The sequence below is a fragment of the Ascidia mentula genome, chromosome 6 (assembly GCF_947561715.1).
Source record: "Ascidia mentula chromosome 6, kaAscMent1.1, whole genome shotgun sequence".
Classification (NCBI taxonomy): Eukaryota; Metazoa; Chordata; class Ascidiacea; order Phlebobranchia; family Ascidiidae; genus Ascidia; species Ascidia mentula.
The window spans coordinates 19,210,580-19,228,814 of NC_138571.1; the positions used below are offsets into that span (position 1 = coordinate 19,210,580).

General features: G+C 35.2%; 1 protein-coding gene and 2 pseudogenes across 2 annotated transcripts; all 3 read right to left on the reverse strand.

Annotated features, from left to right (window-relative positions):
• Window positions 1-1,443: 1,443 nt before the first annotated feature.
• Window positions 1,444-6,250, reverse strand: LOC145907398 (cytochrome P450 3A11-like; annotated as a pseudogene).
• A 1,511-nt stretch (window positions 6,251-7,761) lies between these two features.
• Window positions 7,762-12,026, reverse strand: LOC145905410 (cytochrome P450 3A11-like). Its single transcript, XM_082992598.1, has 15 exons — window positions 11,889-12,026; window positions 11,550-11,664; window positions 11,433-11,482; window positions 11,140-11,236; window positions 10,853-10,932; window positions 10,361-10,495; window positions 10,235-10,301; window positions 10,001-10,085; window positions 9,811-9,941; window positions 9,584-9,653; window positions 9,198-9,358; window positions 8,808-8,896; window positions 8,368-8,505; window positions 8,149-8,305; window positions 7,762-8,078 (listed from the first exon to the last, which is right to left on the reverse strand). The coding sequence occupies exons 1-15, from the start codon at window positions 11,957-11,959 to the stop codon at window positions 7,995-7,997; spliced, it is 1,530 nt and encodes a 509-aa protein (XP_082848724.1). The 5' UTR covers window positions 11,960-12,026; the 3' UTR covers window positions 7,762-7,994.
• Window positions 12,027-12,317: 291 nt separating this feature from the next.
• LOC145905409 (cytochrome P450 3A11-like) lies at window positions 12,318-17,386 on the reverse strand (annotated as a pseudogene). Its single transcript, XR_014402737.1, has 15 exons — window positions 17,293-17,386; window positions 16,954-17,068; window positions 16,837-16,886; window positions 16,546-16,642; window positions 16,260-16,339; window positions 15,510-15,644; window positions 15,384-15,450; window positions 15,150-15,234; window positions 14,954-15,084; window positions 14,727-14,796; window positions 14,349-14,509; window positions 13,952-14,040; window positions 13,319-13,456; window positions 13,098-13,254; window positions 12,318-13,027 (listed from the first exon to the last, which is right to left on the reverse strand). The product of XR_014402737.1 is annotated as a cytochrome P450 3A11-like (transcript).
• Window positions 17,387-18,235: the final 849 nt, after the last annotated feature.

Below are 18,235 nucleotides of genomic sequence, written 5' to 3' on the forward strand. Positions count from 1 at the left end.
TGTTACGTTAGCGCAAACTGACCCACTTGAATTTCACAACGTGGCAAAATGAAGGGTTATGCAACGTATGTCGCAATAGGTAACGTTTTAGGTAAGCGTAGAGTTCCTTAGTGCAGGGGTCCGCAAATACTTTTTGGCGCGACCCTAAAAAAATTGCTCTAAATTCTCGCGACCCAAGCATTTTGTTAGCATACAAGTTTGTGGAAAATACTAAGCAACTAAATATCAGTATTAAAACTGCTAGTATGCTATTTTTAGTTGCTGTTTTCTTGCACAAAATAGTGCTACACTCAGCACATAAAACTGTATATAAACGAACGTATTTATTCTGTGGGCTTTGTGTTGAGAACACAACAAATCAATTCGAGGTTTACTTGGAGAGACGGCAAGTCGAAGATCGTCCTCTACTTCTAGTCTTGATCTGTATTTGCTTTCAATATAAGATAGTGAAGGAAACGTCCTTTCACATAAGTATATGTAGTTCCAAGCGGCAAAAGAACATTCATTGCAGCCGCTGATAACTGCGGATATTCTTTGGCGACTGAAATCCAAAATTCAGCCAAAGTTCTTTTCTTTAAACCACGGTCACTTGTCTTTTCAAATGAGTCACGGATTGGTCTGAACTCAAACGACCCTGTATGCATTTTTTATATATAAGACACATATCTTTGGTTAAAAACAGTCATTCAGAGATTAAGTCATTCCTTCACGCATTCGAGTCTGGTTTTCTAACAGTCCATAGTTCGTACGCGTGGTTTGTAACTTTTTGTTGTAATACTCGTGCGACTGTTATTTATGCATTAAACAGATTGACTTTGGGTTAGAGAGTAGCCTTTTTATCAGGAGTCAGATATACGGCAGTGTTAATATTTTGTGTGGACGTTTTAAATAACGCCCTACATGTACGTAAATTTAGCTTTTTGCAAGGCACCTTCGAGATATATTTAACTTAGTCACTGGGGCTAAAATCATATATGGCAAACATGTCCGGACGTTTAATGTTTGAATCCTTACAACCACACGTCGCGCAAGCATTGCAATGCTTTCATTTACCCTCATTCGATCTTTTATACATAACCCTGCAGAATTTTTATTTACATTTGCGAGCACCTGACATAGTATAGTTTGGAGCAGTGGTCATCAACTAATCCCTTAAAAAAATGTAACTTTTTGTTCGTGCATGTTTTAATCACAACAAGTACTGAAAACACATTTGATTGAAACACTTTAAAATAAATCATTCAACTGCAGTGAGTGAAGCTATGACATATGCGACTACAAACTATTATTTGAAATTTCAAAACAGGCAAAAAAGCAGGTATATTTTATAACAACCAACAAAATTTGAAGCATTCTTTGGTGATCTAGTGGGGAGCATCTATAATTTCTACACTCAACACTGCGCCGTCCTTCTCAGTGACTGACTTCACAGAATTAGAAGATTTATTTTGTTAATGGGGTCACTTTGAAGTAAACGTCATCTTTTGGGCGCATGACAGATTCCAGAACTATCTCCAAAGGGGGTTTCTGTAAAAGAGTAGAAGATTTTTGTTTATGTCACATTCGATCATAAAATTAATTGTTTCATATTTTATACTAAACAAAAACTGGACGTTGTATCAGTTTATCCTGATAGACCAGTGTATTCATAAAATATGGCATTTTACAATCAAGAAAGAGGCACTTTTGTCTTCAACAAAAACCATATACCAACCGGTGTATCAGGACAAACATCAAATTCAAAGTTAAGCAGTAATTTGCATATTGCTATCTTCATTTGTAAATATGCAAATCTAATCCCAATGCAGTTTCTCGGTCAAGCTCCAAATGGTTGGAAAATGATGGGGCCAATTTTACTCATATCTTCCATTCTGTAATCAAACATATAGCAGATACATTTTTTTAAAAACATTAATGCTTTTAACTATTTGTAAGCACAAGACTTGGCACTTATATTTCACCCCTATGCAATGTTACCTTTCTGGTTTAAATTCCAAAGGTTCATCCCAATATTCCGGGTCTCTTGCCATCCCATAAGATGGTATTGCCACCTCTACTCCTTTAGGAATTGTCAATCCATTGATGGTGATTTCTTCCTCACAATATCTTGTATTTCTGCAGAATTACACTGATCATAAATAGAGTGTATTATATGCATATATAAGGGCACATATTAATTATAACAAGCTTCCAGGTCGTTTTAATGTACTTGCGGGCTTTGGACGAGTTTTGTAACCATGGCAAATCACATGACTTTTAACTTCAACATATTCATCTCTAAGAAGGGAATATTTATGCCAGTAAGCAGTGTTAACATTTTGTTACGAAGGAGTGTTGCCATTTTAGGTAAGTTGGGAACCCGCTAGTGTAAAAGCTAGCACTGTACCACAGTGCCACAGTCAACAGCTGCACTGATGAGACCTTACAGGTAGAAACAGTGTGTACGTCCTGTCTGCAGCTCTCAATTATTATGGCTTTTTCGCACATATATTGAATTGCTTTAGAATTTACCAACTGACAAAAATTGCAGCAGAAATGTGATAAAAACAACTCACATGCATCAACTCTTATAGACACTTACCTCGGAGCCGGGGGATAAAGTCTCAGTGACTCGTTAATACATTGGGTGGCGAATTTCAATTCATTGATCTTCTCATATGTAAGCGGTTTCTGACGAACATTGAAAATTAAGGATTGGTTTGAAAAATATTTTGTATTTTTTAGGCAAAACTAAAAGTCCACAAATGATATTACGACAAGATTTTGAGCAATTATTTTATGTAGAAAAATTTAATTGCATTTTTAAGCATAGGAAACTGCAATTTACAAAAGCCTCATTTTTGCGTGTAATAATAGCAACCAATCTGCAATATTATAAGCATTAAAATTTGTAAACATTAAAAATCCAAAGTCACAATATTCCATATTTTTTAAACTTATGTTTACTTTACAGAGAATTTAAATTTAGGAAACTTACATCACTCTCAAAAACCTCCTGTATTTCTTCCCTAAGTTTTTGCTGGACATCTTTATGCCAAGCAAGGTTGTATAGAAGGAAGTTTAATGCACTTGAAGATGTGTCATATCCAGCCAACAACATCACAACGCTGTTTCCAGTGATCTCCAACTTTGTCAAACCTGAAAGGGGAGCAACAAGCAAGTCACATATTCAAAAAAATTTAACTGTTGAAACAGAAATTGTATAAGTTGCAGGAACCGGTTATCTAATAATATTTCTTTGAAATAAAAAAATTTAAACATTGTCAATAATTGTGTCTTTTAAAATGTTAGAGTAATGCCAAGATATTATGTTGAACTGCTTCGACTGTCCTGCTATAAAAACTAATTACATTTGTAACCTGTTTCTACCTTTCTTGTGGGCTTTTGCTTCCTCATCGGTGATAAGGGACTCTGCCATAATATCCAACATGTTGTTTTCCTGTAATTCAGCCAGGATAAACTCATAACAGTATATAAATATTTCATTTAATGTACAATTGGTAGAGTTTAATTTTTTTTATTTCCAAACGTTCTCCTTCAATGAGGTTCACAGGCTTGGCAGCCCAGGCATTGCAGCCTAGCTGGATCAGCCACTTTTCCCGACAAGTCGGAGTAAGATCTGAAAAATCAAGCTTCCGGTGAGGTTTGAACTCACGACCGCTCTTCGCATGTAAAGGTCACCTGACAAGTTGTGTACTTGCGCACCAGTGTACCTTGGCCTGTAGCTCAGTTGGTAGAGCGTTGGGCCTGGTTAGCCCAGGGTCGTGAGTTCAAACCTCACCGGGAGCTTGATTTTTCAGATCTCGCTCCGACTTGTCGGGAAGAGTGGCCGATCCAGCTTGGCTGCAATGCATTGGCTGCGAAGCCTGTGATCAGAAACCTTATGATCAGAATATTAGAGCTGTGATCGCCAAATATAAAAGGCCTGCGCAGTGGGGCGATCCTGCCTTGCTATGCGAAGGCATGGCATTACTTATGCATTCTCCTTCAATCACTAATGAGATTCAGTTGCATTGTATATTTTGTATGGAAAGCGATCCGAACCTGTTTGAAGGTTTTGCTTTGTCTGTTCTTTATTATGGCTTCTGCAAGCTTTGTAAAATAGTCCATAGCATCTCTGGGAAAAAAGGAATAGTCGATTTTTTCAAGAAGCTTTTCCATTTGTGGGAATACCACTGCATGAAAAAAGTTTAAGTTTAAAAGTTAAAAAACAAATTGGAGAAACGTGAGTGTTGACTAGTTGCTTACTGACAATAAAAAACAGTGGATTAGACATGGGGTCTATGGCACAAAGTTTTTTAGCCATCTGAATAGGTTTTGCGTCTTCTTTTGTCTGAAATGTAATGTATAAAACATCAATGATGTAGCATAATGTAGCTGGTTGATAATAATCAAAGTAGTGCTAATAAATGTCTTGTGGTTCTCGGATAGATCATATATTTTGGTAAAGTATGTTTTTTACTGAACAAACTTGATGAAGTTAACCACAAACCTGCGTTTCAACCTTAACTCCAAAACCAGATGAACACAGAGCATCCAAGGTAAATTTGGACAATGTACTGTAAAGCAAGAATATCAAACATTTAAATCATGACATATTTTCATGTAAAGTTACCACCTTTTTATGTCCAACTTTCCATCAGATTCTTCTGCAGCAATTCGAATATTCTCCACTAAAGTATCTGCACACTTCTCTGTCACAATGAACATTCCTTTGAGCTTTGATGTGGAAAATACAGGGGAAACAGCATGTCTGATAAAATATCAATGGTATAACTTGTACAGTCCTTGCCTTGCTTATTAATTTATATTAAATTCATCAGTAACACTTAGTTTAAAAAGTATTCTTTTCAAAGTATTTCATTATTAATGTTTTAGAGGATTTCACTAGACAATGATTTGTACGCAATAGTTGAAACAATAAGTAAATACACGCACAGAGCACCTGATTGTGTGACTGTGAAAAACAAAGTTATAAAAAAGATCATTAGGTTTACATGCTTTACATTCCAGGCGTTGCAGCCAAGCTGGATCAGTCCCTTTTTCCTGACTTTTGAATGAAATACTACTGTGTTATAAAAATACTTTTCAGTAAATTTTGTTATGATTACCTGACTCGTTTCCACCGGTCACCACTGATATTTAGCAGACTGTTGCTCAAAGCTTTTCCAGTCAGCTTTGTGAAGGTTTTCTGTTTTCAAAAAATACAAATGTAAAGCCTGAAATAATTTCTGGTATTAAGTACGCACAATAGAAAATCAAATAGCTTTTTGATTTGAAATGCTACACTGTTAAACCAAGGAACAACAAAACATTAAAAACTCTTATCCAAATAAACATGCAATGCATGTTTCCAAGATTATTACTGCCCTTATAGTAGCTTAGTGTATATTGTACCTGTCTGTCATAAAATTTATTGAACTCCTTTATCATGACTTGCTTCAAGATATCTGGGTCACTGATCACAATGGATGGAGCTGTCCCTATGTAGCTTCTGTGATTTAGAAACAGGTTTTTTGTTCTTTGATATTTAATAAATTTATCTGTTGAAAATTTTCAAATACAAAACAGTAGATTTTGTAGTGATAATGTTTTATCTAAAAAGGTATGTCTTTGTTTTTCTTTGTAGACAGTTTAATTTGGGGAAAAATAGGTCATAAAAACAGTCAACTAAATAACAGGGAATTACCCATAAACCATTCCAAACTTTTCTTTCAACTCAAGGTCCTTTGTAAAAAACTGAAAAGCAAAACATCAAATGGTTTTAAACACATTGTTTGAACATTAAGTGAAACATATAACGAACCGCTTTGGGATTATTTCCAAAAACATCCGTAAAAGTGCCAAACTTCATGATACCTGGAGTGTGATGGGGGATGTTGTACTTGGCAAGAAATTGCCGTTTTCTATGCAGATAATATCTGAAAAGAATAAATGCTGTGTCATGGACAATCAGTTTAATTTAATATCCAACTAAAATGTTATGTATATCAAGTGTCAACATTATTCAGGAAAATCATATTATGTCTCAAGTATCATTTGCACAGCAGTTCTGTAAGGTTTACTAATGATAAAATAACTGATTAGTGGCTCTCTAAACTGCTGCTTTTGAAATTACATTAATGGAACTTTTCAAATTATTCACCTCACTAACACCAACAGTGTTCCAATTAGAATCCAAGTTTCCAGAGACAAAATGTCAAGGGGTATATACATCTTGTAATAATATAACCTTGTGACCAACTCTCTGGCAATATGCAATGTTTTAATTACAAGGAGTCAACAATTTTCACAACAAAAAGTCTAAAAACAAAGCTTATTTTGATTTTTTTGTCCGAAGGTTCTAGCTGGCTTGTCATGTACACATATTCTGCAGTACTACTGATAAGGATTGACTTGATAACATATGATAGATTAGACTTGACTTTGCATTTGTCCAACTTAACTTTAAATGAATCTCTTTGGGATTTCCTTTTTTATTGTCTTTGCATCAGCAAAATCACAGAACAATTATGAGTCATGATGGCTGACGTAAGCAGGAAGGTCGTTACCACAACTTTTGTCATGTGCTCAATGCTAACTTATTTACAACTATTTTTGGCATCAAGCAACCTATTACGTCGCGTTTTAAAGGCTGTAATGCTCTGATTCTCTGCAGACCTCGCACTAAGCAGCAGTGCAACCAGTAGACTTTGTGTACCTCGTAACCGACGAGACACCGGTGGGGAGGACTCCATACATGGCAGCTGCCGGTGCGGCGTGTTTACACAAGGGCAATTCGTAATGTGATGTTTGATATGCGCAAAGTTTCCAAACAAGGATGGGAGATTGGTGAGAAAACGTGACCCTGAACCCAGTGTGTGGCGCAATAACACCAACTACAACGAATTTCCTAAAAAGGTGATATCGAAACCAATAACGTCACGTCCCGTTGAAGGAACGTGAAAGGTTTATCAAACGGTGGTTCCTCTGTTTTGCAAAACGATAAAACAAGTAAGTTGTTTATGCTTTTCACACTTTTGTATAATAATGCGGTTAGTTTTTTTATAATAGTGTTTGATGTGTGTGCAGGGCAAATCATAACTTGGTAGCAAGCTCATACTCTTCACATTTTGAAATGTGTGAAATATGTCACACATTATCACGTTCGTCTGACATTTTGCGATGGCTCTTTACTATTGTCGGGTGCTCAATTAAATGTGATTTTAGTATTTTCTGATCATTATCGGTGGCGTTGGCGCTATGGCCATTCAAATATCGCAATAACGACATTGTTGGTAAAGTCTGATATGAACAAGATTTTGCAGAGTACTTGTCCGCAAAATCAGAAGATTCCGGGTTGTTATTATGGTAGGCTATGATCTGTTGGGCAATGACTCTTGCTGCAAAATAAGTTTCGATTGGAAATCGGACTTGGACGAACTTAAAAGCCCTGGTTTAAAGTAGTTGGATGTACTTATATTCGGCTATTCCTCTAATTGCACTGCAACGTAATTTTTTTCTAACGTTTTCGTACGTGTATATAACGCGACACAGACGCAGTTACCCACAGTAAACACATCAAAATCTTTAAATTGTAATTCTGAATTTTGCCAAACCTCTTTTATTTCTGAATTGTGGTGGAAAAATAATTAAAAACTACAAGAATCCGCTGTTTGCACAAACATACAAGTGAGTGCACAAATCACGTTGCGTGGGTATTTGCTTGGTTCCCACTGGTACAGAAAATCCAGTTTGGAGCAAAATGCATGTTTTTGTCATTGTCACAATGTCACATACTTGTCACAGACTGATACACAATATCTTCAATACAGCAATGCAACACACAGTAAATGTACGAAATTACAGTCAATACAGAATATTTGCAACTACGAAAACAGACAAAATCAGAAGTAACATCGAGGATTTTTGAAGCCCACTAGTACTGGTAGTTACAATTGGTAGCGCCTTGTTGATTGCTTACACTTTACAGTACGCCAAAGACATGGGTATATTTATTTTTTTAATGGAGTAACTTTGAGATAAACGTCTTCTTTTGGACGAACAGCCGCTTCCATAATTAGTTCCAAAGGTGGTTTCTGAAAAAGTGAAAAATATTTTCAAAATTTGACATTTACAATTGTTTATACTACAAAACCATATATTTACCGGTGTCTCGGGACAAACATCAATTTCAAAGTTAAGCAGTAATTTGCATATTGCTATTTTCATTTGTAAATATGCAAATCTAATCCCAATGCAGTTTCTCGGTCCAGCTCCAAATGGTTGGAAGATGATTGGATCAATTTTACCCATGTCTTCCATTCTGTAACCAAACATGCAGCAGATGCATTTTGAAAACATGAATGCTTTACAAGTATTTGCAACCTTTCTGGTTTAAATTCCAAAGGTTCATCCCAATATTCCGGGTCTCTTGCCATCCCATATACTGGTATTGACACCTCTGCTCCTTTAGGAATTGTCAATCCATTGATGGTGATCTCTTCCTCACAATATCTCATATTTCTGCAGAATTACACTGATCATGAATATTGTCTATTATATGCATATATAACAGCACATATTCATGAGTACACTCCCAGATCGTTTTAATGTACTTGAAATTTGTCCAAAGTCGTCAAGTACATTAAAACGACCTAGGACAAATTTCATAAACATAGCAAATCACATGACTTTTCAACTTCAACATCTCTAAGAAGGGAAAATTTATGTTGGGAACTATTGCTTTAAAATAATCCAACTGAAAAAAATTGCAGCAGAAATGTGATAAATAGAACTCATATGCAACAACTCTTATAGACACTTACCTCGGAACCGGGGGATAAAGTCTCAGTGACTCGTTAAAACATTGGGTGGCGAATTTCAACTCATTGATCTTCTCATATGTAAGCGGTTTCTGACGAACATTAAAAATTAAGGATTTGTTTGAAAAATATTTTGTATTTTTCAGGCAAAAACTAAAAGTCAACAAATGATATTACGACAAGATTTTGAGCAATAATTTTGTAAAGAAAATTTTAATTGCATTTTTGAGCAAAGGAAACTGCAATTTACAAAAACCTTATTTTTGCGTGTAATAATAGCAACCAATCTGTATTATTATAAGCATTAAAATTTGAAAAGAATAAAAAACACAATATTCCATATTTTTTAAACATATGTTTACTTCACAGAGACATTAGATTTGGGAAACTTACATCACTCTCAAAAACCTCCTGTATTTCCTTCCTAAGTTTTTGCTGGACATCTTTATGCCAAGCAAGGTTGTATAGAAGGAAGTTTAATGCACTTGAAGATGTATCATATCCAGCCAACAACATCACAACGCTGTTTCCAGTAATCTCCAACTTTGTCAAACCTGAAAGGGGAGCAACAAGCAAGTCACATATTCAAACAAATTTAACTGTTGAAACAGAATTTCTATAAGTTACAGGAACAGGTTATCTAATAATATTTCTTTGAAATAAAAAAAACATTGCCAATAATTGTGTATTTTACTATTTTAAATTAATGCCAAGATATTATGGTGAACTGCTTCGATTGTCCTGCTATAAAAACTAATTACATTTGCAACTGTTACTACCTTTCTTGTGGGCTTTTGCTTCCTCATCGGTGATAAGGGACTCTGCCATAATATCCAACATGTTGTTGTCCTGTAATTCATCCAGGATAAACTCATAACAGTATATAAATATTTCATAATTTATTGTACTGTTGGTAGAGTATAATTTTTTTATTTCTAAGCATTCTCCTTTAATCACTAATGAGACTTAGTTGCATTGTAATTTCTGCATGAAAAACAATCCTAACCTGTTTGGAGGTTTTGCTTTGTCTGTTCTTTATTATGGCTTCTGCAAGCTTTGTAAAATAGTCCATGGCATCTCTGGGAAAAAAGGAATAGTCGATTTTTTCAAGAAGCTTTTCCATTTGTGGGAATAACACTGCATTAGAAAAATGAAAAAAAAAATTGGAGGAACGTGAGTGTTGACTTATTACTTACTGACAATAAAAACCAGTGGATTTGACATGGGGTCTATGGCAAAAAGTTTTTTAGCCATCTGAATAGGTTTTGCATCTTCTTTTGTCTGAAATGTAATGTTCAAAACATCAATGATGTAGTTGGACGATACTAATCAAAGTAGTGCTTATAAATGTCTTGTGGTTCTCAGATAGATCATATATTTTGGTAAAGTATGTTTTTGACTGAACAAACTTGATGAAGTTAACCACAAACCTGCGTTTCAACCTTAACTCCAAAGCCAGATGAACACAAAGCATCCAAGGTAAATTTGGACAATGTACTGTAAAGCAAGAATATCAAACATTTAAATCGTCACTCAGTTTCATGTAAAGTTATCACCTTTTTATGTCCAACTTTCCATCAGATTCTTCTGCAGCAATTCGAATATTCTCCACTAAAGTATCTGCACACTTTTCTGTCACAATGAACATTCCTTTGAGCTTTGATGTGGAAAATACAGGGGTAACAGCATGTCTGATAAAATATGAATGGCATAACTTGTACAGTTCTTGCTTATTACTTAAAATTAAATTCATCAGTAGCACTTAGTTTAAAAAGTATTCTTTTCAATGTATATCATTACTAATGTTTTAGAGGATTTCACTAGACAAGGCTTTGTAGGTACACAATAGTTGAAACAATAACAGATACATGCACAGAGCACCTGATTGTGTGACTGTGAAAAACAAAATTATAAAAAAGATCATTAGGTTTACAGGCATCACAGTCCAGGCGTTGCAGCCAAGCTGGATCAGTCCCTTTTTTCTGAGTTTTGCATGAAATATTACTGTGTTATAAAAAATACTTTTCATTAAATTTCATCATGATTACCTGACTCGTTTCCATCGGTCACCACTGATATTAACCAGATTGTTGTTCAAAGCTTTTCCGTTCAGCTTTGTGAAGGTTTTCTGTTTTCAAAACAAACAAATGCAAAACCTGAAATAATTTCTGGTATTAAGTACGCACAATTGAAAACCAATATAGTTTTTTGATTTTAAATGTTACACTGTTAAACCAAGGAACAACAAAACATTAAAAACTCTTATCCAAATAAACATGCAATGCATGTTTCCAAGATTATTACTGCCTCTATAGTAGCTAAGTGTATGTTGTACCTGTCTATCATAAAATTTATTGAACTCCTTGATCATGACTTGCTTCAAGATATCTGGGTCACTAATCACAATGGATGGAGCTGTCCCCATGTAACTTCTGTAATTTATCAACAGAGTTTTTGTTCTTTGGTATTTAATAAATTAATCTGCTGTAATTTTTAAAGACACAAACAGTAGATTTTGTGGTGATTATGTTTTTTCAAAAAAGATATGTCGTTGTTTTGCTTTGTAGACAGATTATTTTTTGCAAAAAATAGGTCATTAAAACAGTCAACTAAATACCAGGGAATTACCCATAAACCATTCCAAACTTTTCTTTCAACTCAAGGTGCTTTGTAAAAAACTGAAAAGCAAAACATCAAATGGTTCTAAACACATTGTTTGAACATTAAGTAAAACATATAACGAACCGCTTTGGGATTATTTCCAAAAACATCCGTAAAAGTGCCGAACTTCATGATACCTGGAGTGTGATGGGGGATGTTGTACTTGGCAAGAAATTGCCATTTTCTATGCAGATAATATCTGAAAAGAATAAATGCGTTATTATGGACAATCAGTTTGATTTAATATCCAACTATAATGTTATGTATAACAAATGTCAACATTGTTCAGGAAAATCATATTATGTCTCAAGTATTATTTGCACAACAGTTCTTTGAGGTTTAATAATGATAAAATAATTGAATAGTGGCTCTCTAAACTGCTGCTTCCTAATTCACATTAATGGAACTTTTCAAATTATTCACCTCACTAACACCAACAGTGTTCCAATTAGAATCCAAGTTTCCAGAGACAAAATGTCCAGGGGTGTATACATCTTGTAAATAATATAACCTTGTGACCAACTCTCTGGCAATATGCGATGTTTTAATTACAAGGAGTCAACAATTTCCACAACAAAAAGTCTAAAAACAAAGCTTATTTTGATTTTTTTTGTCCGAAGGTTCTTGCTGGCTTGTCATGTACACAGATTCTGCAGTACTACTGATAAGGATTGACTTAAAAACATATGATAGATTAGACTTGATTTTGCATTTGTCCAACTTAAATTTGAATGAATCTCTTTGGGATTTCCTTTTATATTGTCTTTGCATCAGCAAAATCACAGAACAATTATGAGTCATGTTGGCTGACGTAAGCAGGAAGGTCGTTACCACAACTTTTGTCATGTGCACAATGCTAACTTATTGACAACTATTTTTGGCATCAAGCAACCTATTACGTCGCGTTTTAAAGGCTGTAATGCTCTGATACTCTGCAGACCTCGCACTAAGCAGCAGTGCAACCAGTGGACTTTGTGTACCTCGTAACCGACGAGACACCGGTGGGTAGGACTCCATACATGGCAGCTACCGGTGCGGCGTGTTTACACAAGGGCAATTCGTAATGTGATGTTTGATCTGCGCAAAGTTCCCAAACAAGGATGGAAGATTGGTGAGAAAACGTGACCCTGAACCCAGTGTGTGGCGCAATAACACCAACTACAACGACACGACAAAAAAGGTGAAATCGAAAACAATGACTGGCACAGAAAATCCAGTTTGGAGCAAAGTGCATGTTTCTGTCATTTTCACAATGTCACATACTTGTCACAGACTGATACACAATATCTCCAATACAATGATGCAACACACAGTAAATGAACGAAATTACAGTCAATACAGAATATTCGCAACTACGAAAACACACAAAAGCAGAAGTAACATCAAGGATTTTTGAAGCCCACTAGTACTGGTAGTTACAATTGGTAGCGCCTTGTTGATTGCTTACACTTTACAGTACGCCAAAGACATGGGTATATTTATTTTTTCAATGGCATTACTTTGAGATAAATGTCTTCTTTTGGACGAACGACCGCTTCCATAACTAGTTCCAAAGGCGGTTTCTGAAAAAGTGAAAAATATTTTCAAAATTTGACAATAACAATTGTTTATACTAGAAAACCATATACTTACCGGTGTCTCGGGACAAACATCAATTTCAAAGTTAAGCAATAATTTGCATATTGCTATCTTTATTTGTAAATATGCAAATCTAATTCCAATGCAGTTTCTCGGTCCAGCTCCAAATGGTTGGAAGATGATGGGATCAATTTTACTCATGTCTTCCATTCTGTAATTAAACATACAGCAGATACATTTTTTGAAAACATGAATGCTTTACAACTATTTGTAACCTTCCTGGTTTAAATTCCAAAGGTTCATCCCAATATTCCGGGTCTCTTGTCATCCCATATACAGGTATTGCCACCTCTGCTCCTTTAGGAATTGTCAATCCATTGATGGTGATTTCTTCCTCACAATATCTCATATTTCTGCAGAATTACACTGATCAAGAATGCTGTGTATTATATGCATATATAACAGCACATATTCATTAGAACAGGCTCTCAGGTCGTTTTATTGTACTTGAGGGCTTTGGACGAATTTTGTAACCATAGTGAATCACATGACCTTTCGACATACCGGTATTCATCTCTAAGAAGGGAAAATTTATGCCAGCAAGCAGTGTTAACATTTTGTTTGGAAGAAGTGTTGCCATTTTAGGTAAGTTGGGAACTATTGGTTTAGATTACCATTTCGGAAAGTTGGGAACCCACTAGTGTAAAAGCTAGCACTTTGCCACAGTCAACGGCTGCAATGATGAAACCTTACAGGTAGAAACAGTGTGTACGTCCTGTCTGCAGCTCTCAATTATTATGGCTTTTTTGTAAATATATTGAATTGCTTTGAAATTTACCAACTGACAAAAATTGCAGCAGAAATGTGATAAAAACAACTCACATGCAACAACTCTTATAGACACTTACCTCGGAGCCGGGGGATAAAGTCTCAGTGACTCGTTAATACATTGGGTGGCGAATTTCAATTCATTGATCTTCTCATATGTAAGCGGTTTCTGACGAACATTGAAAATTAAGGATTTGTTTGAAAATGTTTTTTATCTTTTTTAGGCAAAACTATAAGTCCACAAATGATATTACGACAAGATTTTGAGCAATAATTTAGCAAAGAAAAATTTTATTGCATTTTTGAGCATAGGAAACTGCAATTTACAAAAACCTCATTTTTGCGTGTAATTATAGCAACCAATCTGTATTATTATAAACATTAAAATTCAAAAACATCAAAAATCCAAAGTCACAGTATTCCATATTTTTTAAAAATATGTTTACTTCACAGGGAAATTACATTTAAGAAACTTACATCACTCTCAAAAACCTCCTGTATTTCTTCCCTGAGTTTTTGCTGGACATCTTTATGCCAAGCAAGGTTGTATAGAAGGAAGTTTAATGCACTTGAAGATGTATCATATCCAGCCAACAACATCACAACGCTGTTTCCAGTGATCTCCAACTTTGTCAAACCTGAAAGAGGAGCAAGTCACATATTCAAAAAAAGTTTTAACTGTTGAAACAGAATTTCTATAAGTTACAGGAATCTGATATCTAATAATATTTTGTTGAAATAAAAAAATAAACATTGTCAATAATTGTGTATTTTTTACAGTAATGCCAAGATATTATGGTGAACTGCTTCGATTGTCCTGCTAAAAAAACTAATTACATTTGCAACTGTTTCTACCTTTTTTGTGGGCTATTGCTTCCTCATCGGTGATAAGGGACTCTGCCATAATATCCAACATGTTGTTTTCCTGTAATTCAGCCAGGATAAACTCATAACAGTATATAAATATTTCATAATTTATTGTACTGTTGGTAGAGTATAATTTTTTTATTCCCAAGCATTCTCCTTAAGTCACTAATGAGATTTAGTTGCATTGTAATTTTTGTATGGAAAACAATCCTAACCTGTTTGGAGGTTTTGCTTTGTCTGTTCTTTATTATGGCTTCTGCAAGGTTTGTAAAATAATCCATGGCATCTCTGGGAAAAAAGGAATAGTCGATTTTTTCAAGAAGCTTTTCCATTTGTGGGAATAACACTGCATGAAAAAAATTTAAACATAAAAAAAATTTGGAGGAACGTGAATGTTGACTTGTTACTTACTGACAATAAAAACCAGTGGATTTGACATAGGGTCTATGGCAAAAAGTTTTTTAGCCATCTGAATAGGTTTTGCGTCTTCTTTTGTCTGAAATGAAAAGTTTAAAACATCAATGATGTAGTTGGACGATACTAATCAAAGTAGTGCTTGTAAATGTCTTGTGATTCTCGGATATATCATATATTTTGGTAAAGTAAGTTTTTAACCGAACAAACTTGATGAAGTTAACCACAAACCTGCGTTTCAACCTTAACTCCAAAGCCAGATGAACACAGGGCATCCAAGGTAAATTTGGACAATGTACTGTAAAGCAAGAATATCAAACATTTAAATCGTCACACAGTTTCATGTAAAGTTATCACCTTTTTATGTCCAACTTTCCATCAGATTCTTCTGCAGCAATTCGAATATTCTCCACTAAAGTATCTGCACACTTCTCTGTCACAACGAACATTCCTTTGAGCTTGGATGTGGAAAATACAGGGGAAACGGCATGTCTGATAAAATATCAATGGTATAACTTGTACAGTCCTTGCTTATTAATTTGTGGTTAATCCATCAGTAGCACTTAGTTAAAAAGTATTCTTTTCAATGTATTTCATTATTATTGTTTTAGAGGATTTCACTAGACAAGGCTTTGTAGGTACACAATAGTTGAAACAATAAGAAAATACACGCACAGAGCACCTGATAGTGTGACTACGAAAAACAAAGTTATAAAACAGATCATTAGTGTTATGATGTTAAATTGTTTATTTCCTAAATGAGGCTTTAAGTCACTGTAACTAAGGAACAACTGAAAAACACATTGGTCGAAAGAAAACAGCACACACACCTGGACGAGAACTAAAAACTACACCAACAGAACACGTGCGCGACAGCACACAGCCAACCACCCAAGCAAGCGTAGAGCGCGCAAAGCCCAGGGCAACCCGCGCACCGCCACTGGCACATGCCTATTAAGACAAGTCTTGTCTTAATTTCACAACAATTAGGTTTACAGGCATCACAGTCCAGGCATTGCAGCCAAGCTGGATCCCCTTTTTCCTGACTTTTGAATGAAATACTACTGTGTTATAAAAAATACTTTCATTAAATTTCATCATGTTTACCTGACACGTTTCCATCAGTCACCACTGATATGTAGCAGACTGTTGTTAAGAGCTTTTCCGTTCAGCTTTGTGAAGGTTTTCTGTTTTCAAAACATACAAATGTAAAGCCTGAAATACCTTCTGGTATTAAGTACGCACAATAGAAAACCAAATAGCTTTTTGATTTGAAATGTTACACTGTTAAACCAAGGAACAACAAAACATTACAAACTCTTATCCAAATAAACATGCAATGCATGTTTGAAAGATTATTACTGCCCCTATAGTATCTTAGTGTATATTGTACCTGTCTGTCATAAAATTTGTTGAACTCCTTGATCATGACTTGCTTCAAGATATCTGGGTCACTGATCACAATGGATGGAGCTGTCCCCATGTAACTTCTGTGATTTAGAAACAGGTTTTTTGTTCTTTGATATTTAATAAATTTATCTGCTTTAATTTTCAAATACAAAACAGTAGATTTTGTAGTGATTACGTTTTATCTAATAAGGTATGTCGTTGTTTTGCTATGTAGACAGTTTAATTTTGGCAAAAATAGGTCATTAAAACAGTCAACTAAATAGCAGGGAATTACCCATAAACCATTCCAAACTTTTCTTTCAACTCAAGGTCCTTTGTAAAAAACTGAAAAGCAAAACATCAATTGGTTTTAAACACATTGTTTGAACATTAAGTAAAACATATAACGAACTGCTTTGGGATTATTTCCAAATACATCTGTGAAAGTGCCGAACTTCATGATACCAGGAGGGTGGTGGGGAATGTTGTACTTGGCAAGAAATTGCCATTTTCTATGCAGATAATATCTGAAAAGAATAAATGCGTTGTCATGGACAATCAGTTTAATTTAATATCCAACTAAAATGTTATGTATATCAAGTGTCAACATTGTTCAGGAAAATCATATTATGTCTCAAGTATTATTTGCACAACAGTTCTTTGAGGTTTAATAATGATAAAATAACTGAATAGTGGCTCTCTAAACTGCTGCTTCTAATTTCACATTGATGGAACTTTTCGAATTATTCACCTTGCTAACACCAACAGTGTTCCAATTAGAATCCAAGTTTCCAGAGACAAAATGTCAAGGGGTGTAAACATCTTGTAAATATTATAACCTTGTGACCAACTCTCTGGCAATATGCAATGTTTTAATTACAAGGAGCCAACAATTTTCACAACAAAAAGTCTAAAAACAAAGCTTATTTTGATTTTTTGTCCGAAGGTTCTGGCTTGCTTGTCATGTACACAGATTCTGCAGTACTACTGATAAGGATTGACTTAATAACAAATGTTAGATTAGACTTGACTTTGCATTTGTCCAACTTAACTTTGAATGAATCTCTTTGGGATTTCCTTTTATATATTATCTTTGCGTCAGGAAAAATCACAGAACATTTATAAGTCATGATGGCTGACGTAAGCAGGAAGGTCGTTACCACACATTTTGTCATGTGCACAATGCTAACTTATTCACAACCATATTTGGCATCAAGCAACCTATTACCTCGCGTTTCAAAGGCTGTAATGCTCTGATTCTCTGCAGACCTCGCACTAAGCAGTAGTGCAAACAGTTGCCTTTGTGTACCTCGTAACCGACGAGACACCGGTGGGTAGAACTCCATATATGGCAGCAGGCTGTGGCAATTCGTAATGTGATGTTTGATCTGCGCAAAGTTCCCGAACAAGGATGGGAGATTGATGAGAAAAAGTGACCTTGCACCCAGTGTGTGGCGCAATAACACAAACTAAAACGAATTTCTAAAAAGGTGAAATCGGAAAACAACGACGTCACGTCCCATTGAAGGAACGTTAAAGGTTTATCAAACGGTAGTTCCCCTGTTGTGCAAAACGATAAAACAAGTAAGTTAATCAGAATTGCTCTTCTGGCACTTAGTTTCTAACGTGTTTATTGGAAACCAACGTTTCGTCTGCCATCCGGCGAGACTTCTTCAGGGTTATGTCAACAGTAA